The following is a 22384-nucleotide window of genomic DNA, read 5'->3' on the forward strand; positions in this document are numbered from 1 at the left end:
GTGAGCCACAACTACTGAGCTCACATGCCACAATTACTGAGCCCACGTTCCTAGAGCCCATGCTCCACAACAAGAGAAGCCACCGCAATGAGAAGCCTGAGCACCACAGCGAAGAGTAGCCCCCGCTCGCCGCAAGTAGAGAAAGCCTGCATGCAGCAACGAAGACCCAACGCAGCCAAAAATAAATAAATAAATTTTTTTAAAAAATTAAACTTTGTCTAAGAATTTATTCTACGGTGGATTTATATCTACTATCCATCATAGTAGAGAGACTGGAAAAGCAGTGGACACTAGGAAAGCAATAAAACAGGTCTTCACAGTGAACTATATTCAGTGTCTTGTAATAACTTATAATAGATAAGAATATATACATATACATATATATATATATGTATATGTATATGTATATGTATATGTATTGGACTTCCCTGGTGGCCAGTGGTTTAGAATCTGCCTGCCAATGCAGGGGACACGGTTTCGATACCTGGTCAGGGAAGATCCCACATGCTGCAGAGCAACTAAGCCCGTGCACCACAACTACTGAGCCTGCACTCTGGAGCCCATGAGCCACAACTACTGAGACCACGCACTGCAGCTACTGAAGCCCGTGTGCTCTAGGGCCCGCATGCCGCAACTACTGAGCCAGTGTGCTGCAACTACTGAAGCCCACATGCCTAGAGCACGGGCTCTGCAACAAGAGAAGCCACCACAATGAGAAGCCTGCTTGCTGCAACTAGAGAAAGCCCACGTGCAGCAACAAAGACCCAAAGCAGCCATAAATTAAAAAACAAAATAAAATGAAAGAATATATGTGTGTGTGTATATATATATATAACTGAATCACTTTGCTGTACACCTGAAACATTGTAAATCAACTATACTTCAATAAAACAAACCAAAAAAACCCAAAAAAGGTCTTTACTGTCTGCTCATATGTTCCAGTGTCTCAGTGTCACTTGAGAATTTTTCCTTTCCCTACAGTTGGTACCATCTTATGGCTTGCCTCTAATGATAGACTTGCTATTTTTAATTAGCACCTGATGCTAATTTTTTTAAGGATTAAAAGAAATCAAAATGAGGTTCTAAGAGCATCGAATTAATGCAGCCTCACAATACCAGTTGGTACACTAAAGTAAATGTGTAGTTCACCCACAAGGCTTTTTAATAGATGAGGAACTCTGTAATCCAAGATTTTAAAACATGTCCCAGAAATGATACTGAATACAATATTACAGTATTGAATATTGGTGACTTGAATATAGGGAATCTTTAAAAAAAATTTTAAACTTTTAATTATTATAAAGTGCATGTGAAATTTCCATCTTAACCATTTTTAAGTGTGCAGTTCAATAGTGTTAAGTATATTCACATGTTGTTGACCAATCTTCACAACTCTTTCATTTTGCAAGAATGAAACTTTATACCCATTAAACGACTCCCTATTTTTCCCTTCCCTCCCAACCCCTGGAGACTACCATTCTGCTTTCTGGTTTTGACTACTCTTGATACCTCATGTAAGTGAAATCATACAATATTTGTCTTTTTGTGACTGGCTTATTTCTCTTTGCATAATCTCCCCAAGGTTCACCTATGTGTTAGAATGTCCGTTTTTAATGGCTAAGTAATTCCATTGTATGTGTCTGCCACATTTGTTTATCCATTCATCTGTCATTGGACACTGGGTTGCTTCCACCTTTTGGCTATTGTGAATAATGTTACTATGAAATGGGTGTACAAATATCTCTTTGTGATCCTCCTTTCAATTCTTTTAAATATATACTCAGAAGTGGAATTGCTGCATCTTATGTTAATTCTATTTTTAATTTTTTGAGGAAATGCAGTACTTTTTTTTTTTTCATAGAAATGTAGGGAATCTTAATTTCTTGTTTTAGCTAGACAGTAACTTCATTGGGAACCTTAATGGTTTGTTTCTTGGCCTCATTCTCCTCCAGTATGAAGAAGTATTGTGCATAAACTTATGTTTTCTCATTTGTAGTCCTCCACCATGTTGTGGATACCTCCCCTCTCTACCTGCCATCATACCCCACTCCTATTGAAACAGTTAAACCTCCTAGTTTTTCATTGTTTATAGAGATCTGAGAAATAAGAGGACCCAGGTGGTCATGGGGAGTAACTACCAATTGTATGTATGCAATTCCAAATCCACCCTGGTCTCTTTACTTGTGACTTTTTCCTAATTAAAACTCCACATTCTTCAGAAAGTGAGCCTTTCCTTTATCCCACCTTAGTTAGATCTTTCATTAACTGAATCTCTATGTATTTGTATATAGTTTGCTAGATAATGAATCTCATTTGTTGGTATTTCACTTTTCAAGTGAAAATTGATTTTATTTTATATTAGTAGAATTACATAGACTTGCTATGTAATTACATTAACTTGCTAAATCTGTGCGAAGTTAAGGAATAAAAGATAGAGAAAAACTATTTACAAATTGCCTGTTGAATAGTATTGCCTTTTCTGTCAGTGAACATGTGCGCCCGAGTGAACAGTGAGCTGTGAGTTGGAAATGTACTGTCTCTTTAGTGTCTGTCGCTGTGCTGAATGTGATTCAAGGTCATTTTCTCTGTATACAGCGTTCACCCCAGTCTTGGCTTTAGACCCTACCCCCACAGGGGATGTGACCGTATTGTACTTGTATGCTGTCTCTTGAAATAAATCATACGCGCCTAGGAAGTAGAGATTATCTTTCCTTCTCACCCCGCATTGGGTCAGGACATGATGCCTTCCCATCTGAGCAAATATAAACTCTTTATTCCACAACCTGGCTGAGCTGCAAACATGGCCCTCCGCTGAGCTTCACATTCTCGGTAAATGGCACTATCATTCACCCAGTTTCTCAAGAAACCTGGGGATCAGATTTTCTTTAGCTTGGTGTCTAATCCATCAGTATCATCTACTTCTCTACTCTCAATCTCTACACCACTATCCTTGTCCAAGCCACCCTCATCTTTTGCTTGGACAACTAAAGTCACCTCTCCACTTGTACTCTTGCCTCCTTCATTCTACTCTCTGTATCGGGCAGAAGGACCTTTTTGAGACACACATGAGATTGACTTAATTTCCTGCTCAAAGCTGTTTAGTCATTTTCAGTCTTAAAATAAATCCAAACTTCTTACAGTAGTTTATATGCACCAGAATGATCTGACCAGCCTGCCTCTCCAACCTCATCTCATACTGCTTTCCTCCTTTCATTCAGCTCTTACCCCTGGAACCTCCCTCTAATACCCAGGCCTTGTCATGTGCTATTCACTCTGCCTAGAAGAGACATATCAACAATATAATATTTGCTGAATGAATGAATGAGTCAGGATCTTCTTTAGGGCATAGACTATACTATGTATCAACTTCCCCGAAGTAGATATAATACCTGGTATCAGTGTATAGATTTGAATGCCTAGTGCAGTGGTTCTCAACTAGGGGACTCTGTTTTCCCCAGAGGGGACTCTGTTTTCCCCAGAGGGGACATTTGGCAGTGTCTGAAGATATTTTTGGTTGTTGTAACTGGTGGTGTGCCATCAACATCCAGTGGGTAGAGGCCAGGAAAGCTGATAAACATCCTATAGTGCACAGGACAAGATCCACAACAAAGAACTATCTGGCCCCAAATGTCAATAGTGCTGAGGTTGAAAAACCTTGCTTTAAACTAATACATTTGTGTTAGGAGAAGTCAGTTTTAGTAGCTCTACTGGGCCTTTGAGTCTATCACATTACATAAAAAGCCTATTTAAATAATACTAGGAAAGTGAATCCCCTTGATTAAAGACTACTCTCCTGGGCTTCCCTGGTGGCACAGTGGTTAAGAATCCGCCTGCCAATGCAGGGGACATGGGTTCAAGCCCTGGTCCGGGAAGATCCCACATGCCACAGAGCAACTAAGCCTGTGCGCCAAAACTACTGAGCCTGCACTCTAGAGCTCGCGAGTCACGACTACTGAGCCCCAGTGCTGCAACTACTGAAGCCCGCATGCCTAGAGCCCATGCTCCACAACAAGAGAAGCCACCGCAATGAGAAGCCCGCGGACCACAACGAAGAGTAGCCCCCGCTCGCCACAACTAGAGAAAGCCTGCGCGCAGCAACGAAGACCCAACACAGCCAAAAGTAAAAATAAATTAAATTAAAAAAAAAAAAAAAAAAAAGACTACTCTCCTATCCTCAGGGATTGTGTGTTATTTCCGTAAGAGTAAATGCCCCTAGTCCACAAGCTTACGAACCAAGATTCCCCTGTTGGTGAGTATCTTACTCACTTCCTCACAATGCTAAGATGAGCCCTGCCTTTCCATTTGTTTTTCCAATGGTAAAATGATCACTAATCTCCAAAGTCGAAGGCATCTCTCTGGACTAGGTGAGACCCTCTTCCTCGTCCACCACTTCAAAGGTTTCTGAGTAAACTCCTTTTTCATGATAGCTAAGATTCTGCCAGTTATGGCGACATGATTCATTCTATTCAATCAATGGTGAAGTTCACCACTGATTTCAAGAAGATTGGAACTAACTACAATATTACCTGTTTTTAAAAATCAAGAATCTATGGAATTTTAAATACATGCACACATTACCACACATCTCATACAAGACTACAACATAAGACTGTAAGGCTTTGCTATATAAAATATACAGATATCCATTTTGTGAGACTAATATATGCATGAAAAGATGCTTTGCTTCCTTTAAATATAAATATAATGAAAGCAAAATGGTCAGATTCACCCAGGAAATGACCTGAGTGGAAGCTAAACTATTTGTTAAACTGTTACCTGGTTTGGGTCATTTAGGAAATACTTAGGAAAATAAGAATGTGCTTACTTAGCAAAGCATTTGCCTCTCTGAGGCAGGAAAATGGAGCTGGAAAGTTGTACCTCTGGATATGCGAGTTTATGGAGCATGGTCTGTTAGAAAGAGTATCAAGGATGAAACTCTTGAGGGTCATAACTAATAGAGCTAATATCTTCAAAGGTCACCAAATTATTCTTTTGACAACACTGATGGCACAACTTACCCTTAGATGTAAATCACAGGTGCTGACAAAAAAGGGCAAACTTGATAACTAGTACTGTACTTATACTCCTCAAAGCACCTGAGGGATAATCATTAATTTATCCTTGCCATACACTTGGTCATTGTTATGAGCTGTAATAAGATGATTAGTCAGAAAGCACAGTTTCTGGGAAAATTATGAGGGACCACTAAGAAAAGCATTGCTAAGGAACAATACTGCAGAAGGCAGAAGTCCAGTGGCCAAGCGAAAACGACTGCCAAAAAAAGAGCATAAGCAGGTACCACAGACGGGTAAAGAAAGCAACCGAATAGTGCAGAATCAGGAGAACATAGATACCCCAGATGGATGAAGAGGGGTATCTGTGTTACGGAAATAAAACAGAATCCCTGAGGATGGGAGAGTAGTCTTTTTTTTTTTTTTAAATTTATTTATTTTATTTATTTATTTTTGGCTGCGTTGGGTCTTCATTGCTGCGCACGGGCTTTCTCTAGCTGCGCCGAGTGGGGGCTACTCCCCGCTGCAGTGCGCGGGCTCCTCACTGTCATGGCTTCTCTTGTTGCGGAGCACAGGCTCCAGGCACGCGGGCCTCAGTAGTTGTGGCGCATGGGCTCAGTAGTTGTGGCTTGCGGGCTCTAGAGCACAGGCTCAGCAGTTGTGGTGCACGGGCCCAGCTGCTCCGCGGCATGTGGGATCTTCCTGGACCAGGGCCTGAACCCGTGTCCCCTGCATTGGCAGGCGGACTCCCAACCACTACACCACCAGGGAAGCCCCGGGAGAGTAGTCTTTAATCAAAGGGATTCACTTTCCTAGTGTTATATATTTAGTCTCCTTTCTACACCAGTACTGAGATATGCTTCAAATGCATAGCAATATTAAAGTCACACATGGGCATGCATCTATTAATAAGGATAACTAATTTTTTAAAGAGTAATTACGAAGTTATTTTCACATCAGTTATCTTTTAGAGTTCACAATACCCTCATGAGATGAGTTATATTATTAGCTCCATTTGATAGATGAGGAAATTAATTAAGGCTCAGAGAGGTTAAATAATTTTCCCAAGGTCCCCAGCTAGGTCTTGACTGCAGAGCCCATGCTGTTACAGTAGGCCAGGGTTTCTCCAACTCAGCGCTCTTGACATTCTAGGCTGGATAATTCTCTGTCGAGAGGGGTCGTCCTGTGCATTGTAGGATGTTTAGCAGCATCTCTGGCCTCTACCTACTGGATGCTGTGTAGCTCTTCCTTTCACTTGTGACAACCAAAAATGTTTTTAGACATTGCCAAATGTCTCCTGGAGGTAAAATCACCCTGGGTTTAGAACCACTGGTCCAAAGACTGAAGTTTCCAGTATAAATTTATTGGGTACTGAGAGGAATATCCTGTTGTCCTGTTGCAGTCAGTCCCAATATTTGACTGGGAGGGCTTGTTTATGGGGAAAATTTTGTAACAACTTTTCTTAGAACTTTCCTAAACCTGATCCTCGTAGCCTTCCAGCAGTAGAGTGAAAGGGGACAGGCCAAAATGGATTATGGATGGTTACCCAGAGAGTCACTGTTTCATTCAGCCACTTATTCAACAAAGAAACCTAACAGTTCCAGGGAGAATGGTTTCATAGAGGCGCCAGTGTTTGAGCTGAAGTAGGTTTAGAGGGTAGATTATGAGTTTCCTCAAGATGAGCTTGGGGGATGATGAATTCATGTAGATAACATGACATGTTAGTGGGCTCAGAATAGCAGGCTGATGGCCCAGGCCGTAAACATGTACCAGTCTCAAGGACTTGCATTCATTGGTCATCTTACTTTGTAAGCCAACCCATTCTCAAGCCGTCTTGGTGTTTACTTTCACTACTGAGTTAACTATTGCCTTGGAAGTACTGTTTATCTCAGCCCACATGGTAATTGCCTTAAATTTAAAATCAAATCAACAAACTTTTGCATTCCGGTAAGGCTCTGTAGGAGATAAAAAGACATGGTTTACATAAAAAGATAAATAGCAATCAAGGCAACATATCTTAGGTGCCAGATGAGTGGTTCAGATAATAAATACTATAGGATGAGAGGAGGGAAAGAGGGCCACAACCTAAAATTGTCAGGAAGAACTTCACAGAGGGAGTTGATGAGCTGAGCCTTAATGGATTAAGTAGAAATAATATGAAATCTTTATAACAAGGGATCACACCTTGATTAATGCGAACAGCATCCCATGTAAAAAAAAAGTATACCTTTTAGATTGTCGTACCATCTAGTGTCATTATTTTGGAATATGTCTAATAACATATAACATCCAGTTAGATGCTCATCCGTGGTGATTGTGCAGAATTCATTGTCAGCTCAGCCAAGAAAACTCATAAGCAAAAAGGGTTTTTTGATCTCTCTCAGGGATCAGAGGAGGTTCATAAAGATTGGTTTCACTGTCCCTTGGCTTCAGTTAGACCTCCCGGGATCACCCTTCTCTGAACAAATGTGCTCAGAGGAGACCGGGCTCGAGAATGGGAGAGACCTTACTGCAGCCGGTCTATGTGACTGTGGGCATTACACCTTCTCAGCAGGGCGGTGGAAGGCACAGTTATCAAGAAGTGCTACAGAGGCTTTTGCTTAAGACGCTGCCTGGTTTATTTCACAAATCCCAGCCATCCAGTAGACTTTTATAATTCCACATAAAATGGATATAACAGATGTTCCTGGACTTCGCTGCTGGAGGTGTTGAATGGTAAACGAACAAACAAACTGGGGGAAAGGGGAAGCACCCAAATCTCCATTCCTGGGGACTTAGAGGAATCATTTTTTTCCTTCCTCCATGTGAAAATATAAACAGTTGCTTTATAAACAGTTGTCACTTTTTGACTTATAAAGATTCACAGTTTTTTCCTTTTGTTTACTTTGATGACCTTTGAAATAAGCTGCAACCCAAAGAGTCAAAAAAACTTTTTTTCCATATCCATTTTTCAGAAAGAGGAGTCTCTGTTAGCACAGTGTGTTGGAAGCCAGCACACTCCTGAGGCTGGCTCCAGCCCAGTTCTAGGTTTGCGGGGCCTTTTGCCCCAAACCCCTCACTGGGCAGCAGGGAGTCATGTGCATTACCAGCCTGAAGGCCCAGGTGCTGAAAGCCAGACACTTTTCTGTGGGTCAGACTCTTTGTAAGGCACATTTTACAGCTGCTCTAACGTCTGGGAAATGCAAATTAGTATAATAACTCTGCATTTCCTTCAGCTTTGTTTGCTGAAGACAACCCTGGAAATAATTCCTGCAGCTCTCTCTCCAGCTCGCCATTCCCCACCTCCCTGGTGGCCAGCCTTCTCCACCCTCAGTGGGTCTCTCCTCCGATCAGCTCTTCCACCCACATTGGGCACAGATCTGAACAGTCAAAGGAGGAGACCAAAGGAGCCTTGGAAAAGTCAACATCTTCTCTGTGATGCGTTGAAAAGTTCCTTTTCCTTGATTTCTGTCTTTCGGTGAAAAATGCCATATAGCCACCTGTCCTAATAATTAGTATGTTAATTTTCATAGTGAGTTTAAAGTTAGGGAATACATGATAAAAAGGGTATTATTTTGTTTTTATTGTTTCTGATCCAAAAATAATGCTGTCTTCCTTTGCGGTAATAAGAAAGTTTATATCTTGATTGCAGTGGTGGTTACACAAATCCATGCATGGGCTAAAACGGCCCGCTCTACCCCAACACGCACACCAATGAATACACATAAAATATGGCGACAACTGAATAAGGTATATAATCTAATTAACAGTAACGTGACTGTCAGTTTTCTGCTCTGGATATAGTACTACAGTTATATAAGATGTCACAATTAGGGGGAGCTGAGTGAAAGGTACAAAAACTCTATTTTTGCAACTTGTTATGAGTCTATACAGTTGACACTTAACAACTCGGGGGTTAATCAATGTATAATTGTAGTCAGCCCTCTGTAGCTAAGATTCCTCTGCATCCTTGGATTCAACCAACCCACAGACTGTGTAGTAGTGTAGTATTTACTACTGAAACAGGCTTCAGTAGTTGCGGCTCGCGGGCTCTAGAGCGCAGGCTCAGTAGTTGTGGTACACGGGCTTAGTTGCTCCACGGCATGTGGGGTCTTCCCAGACCAGGGATCGAACCCGTGTCCCCTGCATTGGCAGGCGGATTCTTAACCACTGCGTCACCAGGGAAGTCCTTACAATGTTACGTTTAATGAGTGTACAGCTTGGCTAGATATGATGGGATACTTGGTAAGAATGTCCTATAATTTTTTCAACTGGTCTTGTATTGATTGTTTCTAAATTTTCCTGTTATGGTAAGTGCTGCTTGAGATTATCCTTGGGCATCTGCTTCTTTGCCCACACCTGTAAATGCTTCTGTGAGATCAATTCCTGAAGTGGGTACTGCAAGATTGAGGAAAGTGGGACTTCCCTGGTGGCGCAGTGGTTAAGAATCCGCCTGCCAATGCAGGAGACACGGGTTCGAGCCCTGGTCCAGGAAGATCCCACATGCCGCGGAGCAACTAAGCCCGTGTGCCACAACTACTGAGCCTGCGCTCTAGAGCCCGTGAGCCACAACTGCTGAGCCCGTGTGCCACAACTACTGAAGCCTGCGTGCCTAGAGCCGGTGCTCCAAAACAAGAGAAGCCGCCGCAATGAGACGCCCGCGCACCACAACGAAGAGTAGCCCCCGCTCACCACAACTAGAGAAAGCCCGTGCACAGCAACGAAGACCTGACACAGCCAAAAATAAAGTACATGTTTTCCATTTTGTTAGCAACTGCTATGCTTCCAAATTGCTGCTTTGTCTAACAACAAGGGAGACCATTTGTATAGAATACATTGTATGTGCAACAACATGGCCCTGCTGGTTACCCCCCAGAAAGGTTGTAACAATTTCTCCTCCCACCAGTGATGAATGAGAATGTCTGTTTCTTTACCCAGATATTAATGCGTCCTGCCCTTAAAAAAGAATTCTCTGTGAATTAATATTTTTTCTTTAAAAATTCATTGTTTGAATTGCCCTTCCTTAAACATTAATGAAATTAAACATGTCTTCATATGTTTATTGGCTATTTGTATTTCATCTGTGAATTGCTTGTTTATATTCTTTGCTAAACATTTGCAGTTCCCAAAGTGTGAGCCAAAGCGCTGTGGGATATTTTAAATATGGGGGAGAAGGACAATGACACTTGCCATCTGTGAGATATTATGTGAACTACTAGCTTGAAGTCATTTACAGTTATCAACATTAGCTCACACTGCATTCCTTTTGATGATTCTGTATGTCTTTGCAAAGTTGAGTATTTGATAGTTGCTGGAATAAAGAGCTAGTACTGGACTTCCCTGGTGGTGCAGTGGTTAAGAATCCGCCTGCCAATGCAGGGGACATGGGTTCGAGCCCTGGTCTGGGAAGATCCCACATGCCACTGAGCAACTAAGCCGGTGCGCCACAACTACTGAGCCTGCGAGCCACAACTACTAAAGCCTGTGTGCCTAGTGCCCGTGCTCCGCAACGAAGAGAAGCCACCACAATGAGAAGCCCGTGCACCACATCAAAGAGTAGCCCCTGCTCACCGCAAACAGAAAAACCTGCTCGCAGCAACGAAGACCCAACGCGGCCAAAAATAAATAAATAAATTTATTTTTTAAAAAAAAGAGCTAGTACCATGAGAGGGACTTCCCTGGTAGCGCAGTGCTTAAGAGTCCACCTGCCAGTGCAGGGGACACAGATTCGATCCCTGGTCTGGGAAGATCCCACATGCCGCGGAGCAGCTAAGCCCGTGCGTCACAATTGCTGAGCCTGCGCTCTAGAGCCCGCGAGCCACAACTACTGAAGCCCGTGCGCCTAGAGCCCGTGCTCTACAACAAGAGAGGCCACCGCAATGAGAAGCCCGCGCACCGCAACGAAGAGTAGCCCCTGCTCTCCGCAACTAGAGAAAGCCCACATGCAGCAAAGAAGACCAACGCAGCCATAAATAAATAAATAAATATATACACTACCAAATGTAAAATAGATAGCTAGTGGGAAGCAGCCGCATAGCACAGGGAGATCAGCTCGGTGCTTTGTGACCACCTAGAGGGGTGGGATAGGGAGGGTGGGAGGGAGACGCAAGAGGGAGGAGATATGGGGATATATGTATATGTATAGCTGATTCACTTTGTTATACAGCAGAAACTAACACACCATTGTAAAGCAATTTTACACTCCAATAAAGATGTTTAAAAAAATTAAAATGAATGAATGAATGAATGAAAAGCACAGAAGTTTAAAAAAAAAAAGAAAGAGCCAGTACCATGAGAAAAGCCATGTGGAATAGGAATGAGGGTGGTGGAGTCCAGCAATTCCAAGGCTTGGGAAGTTATAAAGTATCCAATAGGCATACACATCCCATTAGTAAGTAATTGTGGTTATTAAAGAATGAAATAAAAATATTTTTTCTTTCAACTTATATGTATTATTTTTTCAAAAAGTTGTTAGGGCATAAATACTTACTAGGTTGTTTGGACCTAACTACTTAATAAATGGAACTGTTAGGTATTTCTTTTGGCCTTGGGGCACCATGAAAAGATTATTGAGGTGCTAAGGGTTCTATGAATGAGGAAGTTTGTAACTCCCTGGCGTATTTCATTCAATTACTTTCATTTTTGTTAGTAATTTGCAAGAGCTTTGTTCCTTAGGGGAATTGGCAAATATTTTACCCCGGTTTACCTGTACTTTTGAATATTCCTAGTAGTTTTTGCTATACAAAAGATTTCAGTTTTTATGTTCAGTTTATGTTATAAACACATCTTTTTATTTTTTTACATTCATGGCTTTGTGTTCATTCTTAGCCTGTTTTTACCTAAAGACTGTAAAACATTTTCTCTTCTACCATTTTTATAGTTTCTTTTTTCTTAACATTTGATAATTTTCTCCATCTTGAATTTATTTCAGTGCAAGGATTTGGGTACAGATCCAAAGAACTAGTTGGTTGTCTTAATACCATTTATTGAATAAATCAATCTTTTCACTACTGTTTAAATGTCACTTTTATCATCTTCTGAATTTCCAGGGAGTTATTTCTGGACCTTCTATTCTCTATCTCTCCTACAGCACTTACTGTTTTCTACCTTTAATTTTAGTTATTTATGTATATATCTTATTTCCTGCGCTAGATCATAAGCTCTTTTTATATTGATTTCATCTCTATGTCCTATAGCTGTTTTCTTTTCTCTTTGACTTCTCTCCCTATCTAAATCTTTTTATTAAACTTCTGTTATAAAATTTTAAATATATACAAATGTAGACAGAATAATATAATAAATCCCATATACCCATCACTCAGCTTCAACCATTATTGATTCATGACTAATTTTGTTTCATTTATACCACTGCTAACTCTCCTCCTTCAGTATTGCGTTAACTGTCTTGACTGAACAAATTACCAGTTTTATTTTTCATTAATGAGTTTTGCTACATCAAAGAATTCCTTATTGATCTCAGTATTGTCTTTAAGGAAACTCAATAGTTTGAGGATCCAGGTATTAGAAAAGATAAATTTTCAAGCATAATCAGGCTGCTCCTAAAAAATTTAAACTGGGATTAATTTTACAAATGAATAATTTATAATTTGAAAAATGTTATACATAGCTCTTCAGAAATGTGTCTGTATTCTAAAGCTAGAAACTCTTTAGTTAGAACAGATATTATATCACTGTTTTGTAAATTGTTAATTCTTTATAAGCAAGCCTTTGTTTGTATGTTGGGTTAAGACTGACTACCTCTAAACCTCACCCTTACCCAACAACTCGGGACCCTTGACACTTCTTCTGGGTGATGGAACTGCTCACTGCATTGTCAAATTCGGAGCACAAGGCCAGAAATGATCCAAGACAAATGTATACTCACTCTCTTATTAATACTGTGTATTCCCCCCCAACCCCATTGTGTGGGGAGAGTTTAGAGAGGTGGCTCTTAGCACCCCAGCTGCTGCTGCAAATACAGGTTCTGCTCCTGCCACCCTGGCAAGGGGGCAGGGTGGAATTCCAAATCAATACATGCTCTGTTTATTGAGTCTCTCTTTCTGCCAGACAAAGCTGTATATCTCTGGAGTCCAGGAGCTATGAAGAACAGACATAACCCTTTCCTTCAATGAGCTATGCTCCAGGAAAGGGAAATTGTGGATTGATAACCATAATGACAGGATTTAAAAAGTTAAAAAAAGAAATGAAATGAAATGAGCTGTTGGGCCCTGAGTAGGAAAGTCTTAGGGTGGGGATAGGAGGTGGCTGATGAAAGCTGAGGAAGGCTTATGGAGGAGGTGGTATTTAAGCTGGGCCTTACAGTATGAATGGAATTTCAATAGGCAGAGCTGGAAGGGGTGTGGGGAGAAATGGAAGGAACATCCTGGACAGAAAAGCATTGCCAGGAATGGGAAATCATCCCTCGTGGCCACAGAATAGGTCCATGAAGTGGAAGAAGTAGGAGGTAAAACTAGAAAGGTAGGTTGAGCCTTCAGTGGCCAGCAGATTATTTTAGGGTGCTGGAGATCATTGAAGGATTTTGAATTTGGGAGTGATACGACCAGGGCTTGGCTTTAAGAAGAGTTGCCTGCAGCCATGTGTAAAATAAGTTTTGGAGGCAGAGACCTGTCCTTTCAGTTGTTTTCATCATCTAGGTGTAAGGTCTTTTGGTTCCTGAACTAGAACAGTGGGAGTGTTACTAGAAAGGAGGGGATGTGTTTGAGACACAAAGTGAATTTCCAGACCCCTGCAGACTTTGTGTTTTTGTACATTTTAGTCTTTAAAGATATTCATGGCCTGTTTCCCAAGCCAGAGTCAGCCAGGAAGTAATGACACTTTGTAATTAGCATCTTTTTCCTGGCAGCAGCAACACAACGCAGCTAAGTGTCACCTTTTGGGAATTCTCCCAGACCTTTCTAAGGATCTGTCCTCATCTGATAAACAGGTTGAGGTTTGGGGGGAGTAACCACTTGAAATGCTTCCTGGCCTGCCCTCCGGCCTAAGGTTAGATGGGTAAGTAGCCGTGGGTGGCACATGCCCACTAAGCCCATTCTTGTAGGGATGACCAGTATCCAAGGGTCACGCCTGCAGTCCACCCTGTGACCCTCCAAGGCTGGTAACAAAGAGGAGTATGTGGAGCTCTCTGTACAGCTGACATAGGCAGGCACACGTACCCGGCAAGCGCTGTGCTCTGCGCCATGGGGCCCAGAAGTCTGTGGTCTAGTTGAGGATAAGATGAGTGCGCCTAAAGCAGGAAATCAAATCCTCAGCCACATTGTAATGATTAGAAGTGGCATATAAGTTAGAGAACTCTTCTCTCTCTCACTTTCCCAGCTTCACCCTCACCCCAACATACACACACATACATAGAAACACAATCTGCCTTTTAAATAATTTTTGATATATCCGTTTCCCGGCAGTCATACGATTAGGCATGTTTCTGTGAATTAGAAAGTTTAGATTCCTCCTTCAGCCGTCTCCCTTCTCACCCCACCTCCTTTCAGTCTGACTTAAAGCCATAAAATACTTCTGCCTGCCTCCCTGCCTTTAGTTCTGTTTGTATGAATTAAGTCGACAGGATAAATATTCGCATTCCCAGCTACAGGCTGAAACAATGTTTGCCTGTTCTGCCCAGTGAGTTGAGAAGAAAAGGGGGCCTGACATCACCCTATACTGTACATTCCCGGCATAGATCATTTATTTAAGTCCCTGAAAAAATACAGATGTTTTACCAGCCGAAATAAAATCCTGTGTAAACACTGGGCTTGGAAAAATGTGGCTCTGACTTAGCTTTGGGGGTTGCAGCAGCCCGGGGAGAAGGCCAGGAGGCAGAAGAGCAGATACAGAAATTTTATACTCGGCTGAATGTGATAGGGGCAGAAGTGTTCGCCCCCAGTCTGCATGCTGCACTAGAAGACCAGACTTTGTTTTTAAGGAAGTACAGCTGCAAAAGGGGATAAATTTGTTGATCTTTGGAGTTCGGGATTATTCCTGATTACGATACTTTCACCTCATTTATATCTGACCTCTGAAATGAGCATCCCTTTTCTTGTTGGGGTTGTCCTTTCGCATGGCCTGCCTAACCTGGTCCTGTTATTGCTGGATCCTGCTGGTTTTTGGAGCTCAGCTGCTGTTGATTTTATAAAGGGGAAAATTGCCTGGAAGCCATGCTTGGTGAAGAGGAAAACCCATCTCAGCGTTGCATTCCCAAACAGCCATATATCATCTTGATCTTGTCTAACACAAGTCACTATTTTAGTCCAGCAGCATAAACCAGACATATTTTACTGGTGCAGCACAAGTTTTTTCAGGGATCTGCCTCATGACTCTTTTTGGGCCTGTGGCATTTATTCAAAGAGCATTACATTTGCTCTGTGGAGTCACTTTTAAGATTCAAAGCTGCTAAAATGGACCCCATGCTTTACACAGATGCTTGGGGCTCCCCTCAGTCTCTCTGTGTTTAGAGTGGGGATGGGGGTGGGCAGAGGCTAACTGTTCTCCAGACTTTTCTTAGATCCTCCCGGAGTTTCATTAAGGCTTGCATCTCAGGGGCAAGAAGTCTTAGTCCACTCTAGCTGCTTCCTGACCACCCCCTCCTCGGGGCAGGTGTGACCACCTCATCTCTGGGCAGTCCCAGGCCTGTGATAGTCATGGGTGATGATGTTGGTTTGCACTTGGTTGTTTTCTGTGTGCTTTTTGTCTCTTTCTGACCGGGTCACAGCTATTTTAAGTCAATAAAGCTTTCTCCTGTTGTCTTTTTTTTTTTTTTTTTTGCTGGAGACATCCCTAAGTCCACTCTAACCTTTCTCCAAGGGGCCTGCTATAGCTGGAGGTCACCAACAGTCTTGGTCTGTCCCAGTGTGATTATTAATAGAGCTCTTTTTCACTCTCAGAAGAATTCCTGATTTGGAAGATAAATTACCCTAACAAGCCTCACATGGATATTCCTGACCAAACTCATTAAATCCCCCTCCCTCATTCCCAATCCTGCCGCATATTCTCGTGATCCGTGTCTTGAAGCATGGCCCTCGATCCCCAGCTGCCTGAGGGAAGGTCTCTTTCCTGACCCTCAACTCCAGGTCTAGAGCAGCTGCCAAGTCCTGCTTCTTCAGCCTCCAAAACATCTCTCAAATGTACCCTTTCCTCTGCATTCCACTGCTGCCATCGTTTAGATTGGGGAGGAGTGAGGGGGGGTGTCACAGAATCAAATTGTCAGATCTTCTCATTTTTCAAAAGAGTTTAGACATCAGGGTGATTCTGATGTGAAACCTCCCAATTCATAAATGACGATTTCAAAATACTGTGTAGGCCGGATGAAACATCTGCAGCCACTTTTGGACCACGGGCTCTTCTTGGTTTCCAGGCTCCAGTTTCAAACGTCACCTTTTGTCTAGACTGGCAGTAGTCTCACTCACCCTGCCCCTTCTGGTCCAGCCGCCTTATTGCCCCTGGCCTTTTCTTTCCGCATTACAGATCTGATCACATAAGAGCTCTGTCTGAGGAGGTCTTTGCTGTCTCCAGAACAGAATGCACATCCCTCGATGCTGCCTTTGAGATCCTTCTTTGTCTGACTTGACCCCTCTCTCCAGCTGTGTCTCCTGCTACCCTGCACACCCTGGCTGTGCTCTTGTTACACGCAACTATTTGCTATCCCCTGAGCAGTCCCAATATTTTTCTTTTACTTAACGGGTTTTTTTAGAACAATTTTGGATTTATAGAAAAAGTGAGTACAAAGAGTTTCCATGTTATTCCTCTCTTCCCCACCCCCCTCCCCAGTTGGCTGTTACTAATAGCATGCGTTAGAGTGGTATGTTTGTTACAATTAATGAACCCATATTGACACATTATTATTAACTAAAGTCCATAGTTTACCTTAAGATTCACTTTTTTTTTGTTGGCAATACCAATGTTTTAATACTCTTTAACACTTTTTAATAATTCACTTTCCTCTGCTTGCGTATTCTTTCCCCAATTCTGGCAAGATTCTTTTCAAGGCCAAATATGAATCTCATATTTGCAAATATGATATTCCTGCAAAGCCGTCTCTGTTTATTTTTGGAATGGGGGCTGGAAGGGAGGGAGGAGACAGAAAAAGAAAGAGAACTAGCATTTTGATCAGGTGCCGAGCGTGTGCCAAGTACCCTACATATATATTCTTTGAAATCTCTCTACAGTCCTGTCAGATAGGTAGATATTATTATGCTCTTTACTGCGAGGAAACCGCGGTGAACAAGTGGCCCAAAGCCCCACAGCTAGGAACTGGGTTTCCACCCAAGTCCTCGTGGCTCTGAAGGCTGTGCTCCCTGCCCCACCCACAGGGCTACATTCTTACTACTGATCCAGCCTCCCTGCTTTCCCCACTGGATTAGGAATCCACTGGGTTAGGAATCCACTGAAGCGAGGAGTGCACATGATGCAGCTCTGTGTTTCCACTCCTAACATGGGGCTGGCACCAACGGCAGCTCACCAAACCCATGGGCGCGTGTCCTAAAGGCAGAGTTAATACAGGAAGGGGCATCAAATATCGACATCAGTTCAGCAAATGCTTGTTGAGTTCCTGCTGTGCACTGGACGTGGTGAAGGGTGAGGCCACGCCTAAGAGCAAAGTGATGGCGATGCTATCGTGCAGGTTGTAAATCCCGACCAGGCGGCATCTGGGAAATGACTGGTTTTCTGTTTATCCGCAACTGGAATGTAAGCTGCAGGAAAGCAGGGATTCTATGTGTTCTCTGCTGCAGCCCCTAGGACAGTGCCTGGTGATAATAGTTGTTTAATAAATATTTTTGGACTGAATGTTGGAATCCTGTTGCAAATTTGAGACGCCTAAAGTGACACTAAACTTCTCAGAGTTCTCCTGTTCTCAGTTAGTCATCATCCTCGGGTCCGGCAGCTTCGGTTTCTCTGTGTTTGGTTTAGTGCAGTCCTGTATTATAGGCTGTTTCCAAATTATCCCAGGCCTGGGCTTGACCATGCTCTTTGCCCAGAAGTTCTTCTGGACCAGAACTTTAGGGAAGGGGGGAAGGAGGAGGAGCTGCCTCACCCCTGCTGTCCTTTCAGAGCTGATGGACAAATGATCCTTCCTGGGAGCTGCCTGGAGCTCCCGGTTCTGACCTTGGACTGGAGTTCCAGGGGCCTGGCCTCACTTCTGGACTTCATGCAAAGGATGGCCTCATTTTTCTTGAGAGAATTATACCCAGCACTCTTTTTTTTTTTTTTTTGGCCGCCCCGCGGGCCTTGTGGGATCTTAGTTCCCCGACCAGGGATTGAACCTGTGCCCCCTGCAGTGGAAGCACAGAGTCTCATCCACTGGACTGCCAGGGAAGTCCCATACCCAACACTCTTAATGCCATATGAGGGTAGTCATATTTTCAAATATTTTCATTAATTATCTTGAAGGAAAAAGTTATCTCAAACATAGTAACCTGTTTCAGACATTTGCTTACAAGCCTTTTTTCTCCTCTCCCCTCCCTCTGGCTTCTCTGCTCCCTCTCCTCCCCTGCCCCCTGTTTTTCTTGTCTTCTCTGACCCTGTCTTACACTTGTATTGCTCTGTCTCTCCTACGTGCTTATTTCCACCGAGGTTCTTCTAAGCGTACCTCCCCCTCCATTTGTCCCATGTAAACAGATCGCTCTCCGTTCCTGGTGAATGACCAGGATCACAATTGTTGTCTGGTTTGTGCCCAAGGTGACAGAATTGATGGACTTGTAGGCCGATTTTCATAAACCAGAGCTACCAAGCGTTTCAAAAACAGCCTTGTTTTTGCCAAGTAAGGTGAGCAAATATAGGACTAAGTTTAAACATCCATCAGGAGTTATTTTTGAAGTGATTGCTTCTAAATGAGAGGCGTTTGAAAATCTCACAGCTTTCTTTACCAGTAAATTCCAAAGTCATGTATTTTGCTGGTGTCTGCTGATTAATTACAATCCTGTGACACCATGAAAAGCCCCGGTGGTTGGTTTTGTGCAGCTGTGGAGAAAAGTAAAGCAAGGCCCAGTGGCTTTGCCAGCTCTTTCAGGATGCTGGGGATTCGGGCAGAGGGAGGTAGTCTTTTCACTCTGGCACTCATCACATAAGAACAGAAGCCCCGGCCAGACCCATTGCTCCAGACTTCACGACGGGCGGTGTGAGTCCCTGTGGAGGGTGCGGTGAAGTAGTGGTGGTTGATTGGTTGCTTCTGAAATAACAGATCAGTTATTAGAGAAAGATTTGCAGTCTCCACATGGGGACTTGTGTGCCTTCTCCTGTACAATTACTTCTATTTAGGAAGAAAAAAAATTTTTAATAGCAGTTAAAAAAAATAAAGTAATCAAAATTTCCTTTGACTTTCTAAACCATAGGTGCTCAGCATATAGCAGATCTCTGACCCAGGAAAACCTGCCAGGTCATACCCATTTAGAGTCTGATCTCTGGATCTCTTATCTTGACCTCTTGGTTTTCCTCATTGCTTCCTTCTGTATTTAACTCTCAAGTCCCTCACTGACAGGAGAGAGAGAAGAAAAAGTTGAATCTTGTTGCTTAGGAAGAATCATGTGCAGCTCTGGTAAAGGATACAGTAGGGAAAGAAAACAAACTGATTATTAAAATAGACTTTCCAAGTTCTTGATGTGTTTATCTGTGCTTGCTTTGCTCCACCCTCCTCCTCCCCTTGATAAGGGCACTGAAGGATTTCTCTGACATGTCTTTTCCCTTGACACTGGCTAAGGTCAGTGGATCCCATTTACGCCCTTGTCCACTTTTGTTCTCTGCTGCAGGTTTGTACTTCTCACAAAGGCCTTGTTGATGTCATCACTGAGTGAACCCAAGATACACTTATGTGCGCGTGCCAGTGCGCACACACACACACGGCCTATGGCACGTGCTTGCTGGAATTGTGGCCTTCGTTCTAAATATAGGCAGCTGGAGAGATACAACAGGATTTGTCTTTCTCTGCTTAATTCTGATGTATAATGTCATGCAAGAATAAGAAAGTGGGGTGTGTCCGCAGTGCTCGCTCGGCTCCTGACATCTCAGGGAAGATCTGAAAAACCTAAATAGTTTACAGACATCACTGTCTGCTGTTTGCGAAGGCAAGCATCATTGCAGCCTGCTTCTTCAGCCAAGCATGTTGTGATAAACCCCAAACCAGATTAGACTCACAGACATTTGATTTTTCCTGTGTAGTAAGATTTTGACTTTAAAAAGTACTTTTTTTTTTTCCATATGAGACTGCTAAGATAGAGAAAGATGTTTGCATTTCTTTGCTAAAATCAATTTATAGGTTGTTTGTAACTAATAAGCTCTTGGCATCTAATGACTGGTCACAGAGTAATCTTCATTTTTTGGACTTGTGCGAGGAACCCAGAGCACAGGTACAGATGAAAGATGTTGGTTTTTCGCCACTTGCTGCGTCCTCCAAGACCAACATGATTTTTCTGCAGAGAGACCAGAGCCACATTTTGCAGGTGTCTGTTTTCTTTGAGGGGAATGTTTTGAGGAAACCTAAAAGGGAGGAACTGGACATTTAGGAAAAATATATTTTCACAGCAGGATATTGCTTTTTCTCTTTTTTTGGTTTAGGTTTTTCATTTGTTACAAGCCTTCTCAGACTCCAAATACAGAATGAATACATACTTTCAGCAGGAGCTGGCTGACGTCACTGTTTGTACTAAAGCCAAAGTCTGGCTGGCCAAGAGGTATGTTAAAGCCCCACATGAGCACGGAGTTATCAGGGGTTAGGAATACATTGGAGAAATGCTGTTTCTAGTTGTGGGAGTTTTAAAAGTCACTGGCATGAGTTTTCTAAACTTATTGGAGTATTTATCTTTTTTGAACTTTGGGTTGTGGTAAAGAAAGAAAAATATTTTCTTGATAATTTTTCTAAAACTGCTGTGTGGCTGGGGGGCATGTAATATGGCTTTTTATCTGTCCACCAATCAGCTTGTTTTTATGAATACCTGCTATGTGCCCAGCCCTGTGTTAGATATCCTAACAATGAAAGGCAATAATTGACTAAATCATGTGGTACAAACTATCAGGTACCATTGCAGCTCAGAGATGAGAGATTGATGTTAGACTTGAGCAGGTGCAGAGGGGCCCAGAGCGGGTGAATAAGAAAAAGACATGCAAGTTGCCTTTTTGGGTAGGTAGTAGAGAAGCTTGAATAAGCAAGGCAAAGGAGAATGGATACATATTTTTTTCTTTTTTTCATCCTTGCTATCGTTAGTTTTTTCTGAAACTTAGAACGTTTACCGTGTGAAAGATGGAGCAAAAAGAATTTCTCAATTTCCCTCGAACACACAAGGAGTCCTCTCTGTAACACTCTGTTCAAAATCTGTGTTACTGCAAAGGCCTCCCACCCCCTGCTACATCCTCTGTGATTCCAGGAGAGGGGGGTCCAGCAGATGCCCATGGGCTACCACATTCCATGCTGTGGTATATTGCCTTTGATTAATAATTAGTATGTTGGTTGTCTAACATAACAGCCTCTTTTTTATTTTTCAAAAAATGTGCTTTTGTTCACTTTTGTTGGGCTCCCATCTTATATGGCAAGACAAGCAATGGCTAGTGTGAGGCCCACAAATCAGTGTAATTCAACAAAGTCTTGTGAGCGAGCATAGGCTACACGATAGCCGCTGTGTTAGGAGATGTAGGGATGCAAAGATATAGAAGGAATTAGTCCTGGCTTCAAGGAGCTCCCATCCAGGAGGTGAGAAGATGTGTAAATAAATAATTTTCATCGAATATGGTGAGTATGATAACAAATATATGTAGTAGGTACAGGAGTAGCCCGGGGTTGGGAGGGTGGATGCCTTCAAGAGTTGGGAATTTTGCCAAGTGGCCAGGGCAGGGAGGGGTGTTCCAGGCTCATGTGATGTCATGGGCAAAGACATAGCAATATGAAATGTCATGGTGAGTGTGGAGAACTAGAAAGAAGTTAGCTCTTCTGAAACCTAAAGTATAAGGTATGTGTAGCAGAGAATGGGGCTGAGGAGATACATGGAGGCCGCATGGTGAAAGGAAAGCAACCCAGTGAAGAATTTCTCAGTGGGTAGAGATGTGAGTCTCCATGTTTGCCTAAACACCTGTATCTTTGGCCAGAGATGTTGATGGGGAAATTCTCTAGTATATGAAATGTCAGTAAAGTGATGGTTAATGGTGAGCCTCTCATTTTTAGTCCGAATTTTGTTTTCTCTCTTTTATTTAGAGAACAGGAGTTCATTGACCATAAACTGCTCCCCTGGGCCTAGTATCATTTGCCTTCTGTGTGGCTTTTAGACAACTTCCTAAGATGCCTTTTTTGAGAGAACAAGGAATTGTGATCATATTTGTGCTCTCATCTGTTTACCAATTAGTAGGCCTGGTCCTCTTATCTATTATTTCTGGGGATCAGGAAGTCAGGGAAACGATCCTATTGA

At 42.5% G+C, this 22384-nt stretch overlaps 1 protein-coding gene across 2 annotated transcripts in view; it reads left to right on the forward strand.

Annotated features, from left to right (window-relative positions):
• Window positions 1-22384, forward strand: part of THADA (THADA armadillo repeat containing) — a 314299-nt gene that overhangs the window by 193536 nt on the left and 98379 nt on the right. For both annotated transcript variants that reach the window (XM_057557813.1, XM_057557812.1), the window contains exon 30: window positions 20547-20662. In XM_057557813.1, coding sequence (XP_057413796.1) covers window positions 20547-20662 — 116 coding nt within the window. The remainder of the gene's footprint in view (window positions 1-20546; window positions 20663-22384) is intronic.

The sequence above is a fragment of the Balaenoptera acutorostrata genome, chromosome 12, assembly GCF_949987535.1.
Source record: "Balaenoptera acutorostrata chromosome 12, mBalAcu1.1, whole genome shotgun sequence".
In the NCBI taxonomy this organism is placed as follows: Eukaryota; Metazoa; Chordata; class Mammalia; order Artiodactyla; family Balaenopteridae; genus Balaenoptera; species Balaenoptera acutorostrata.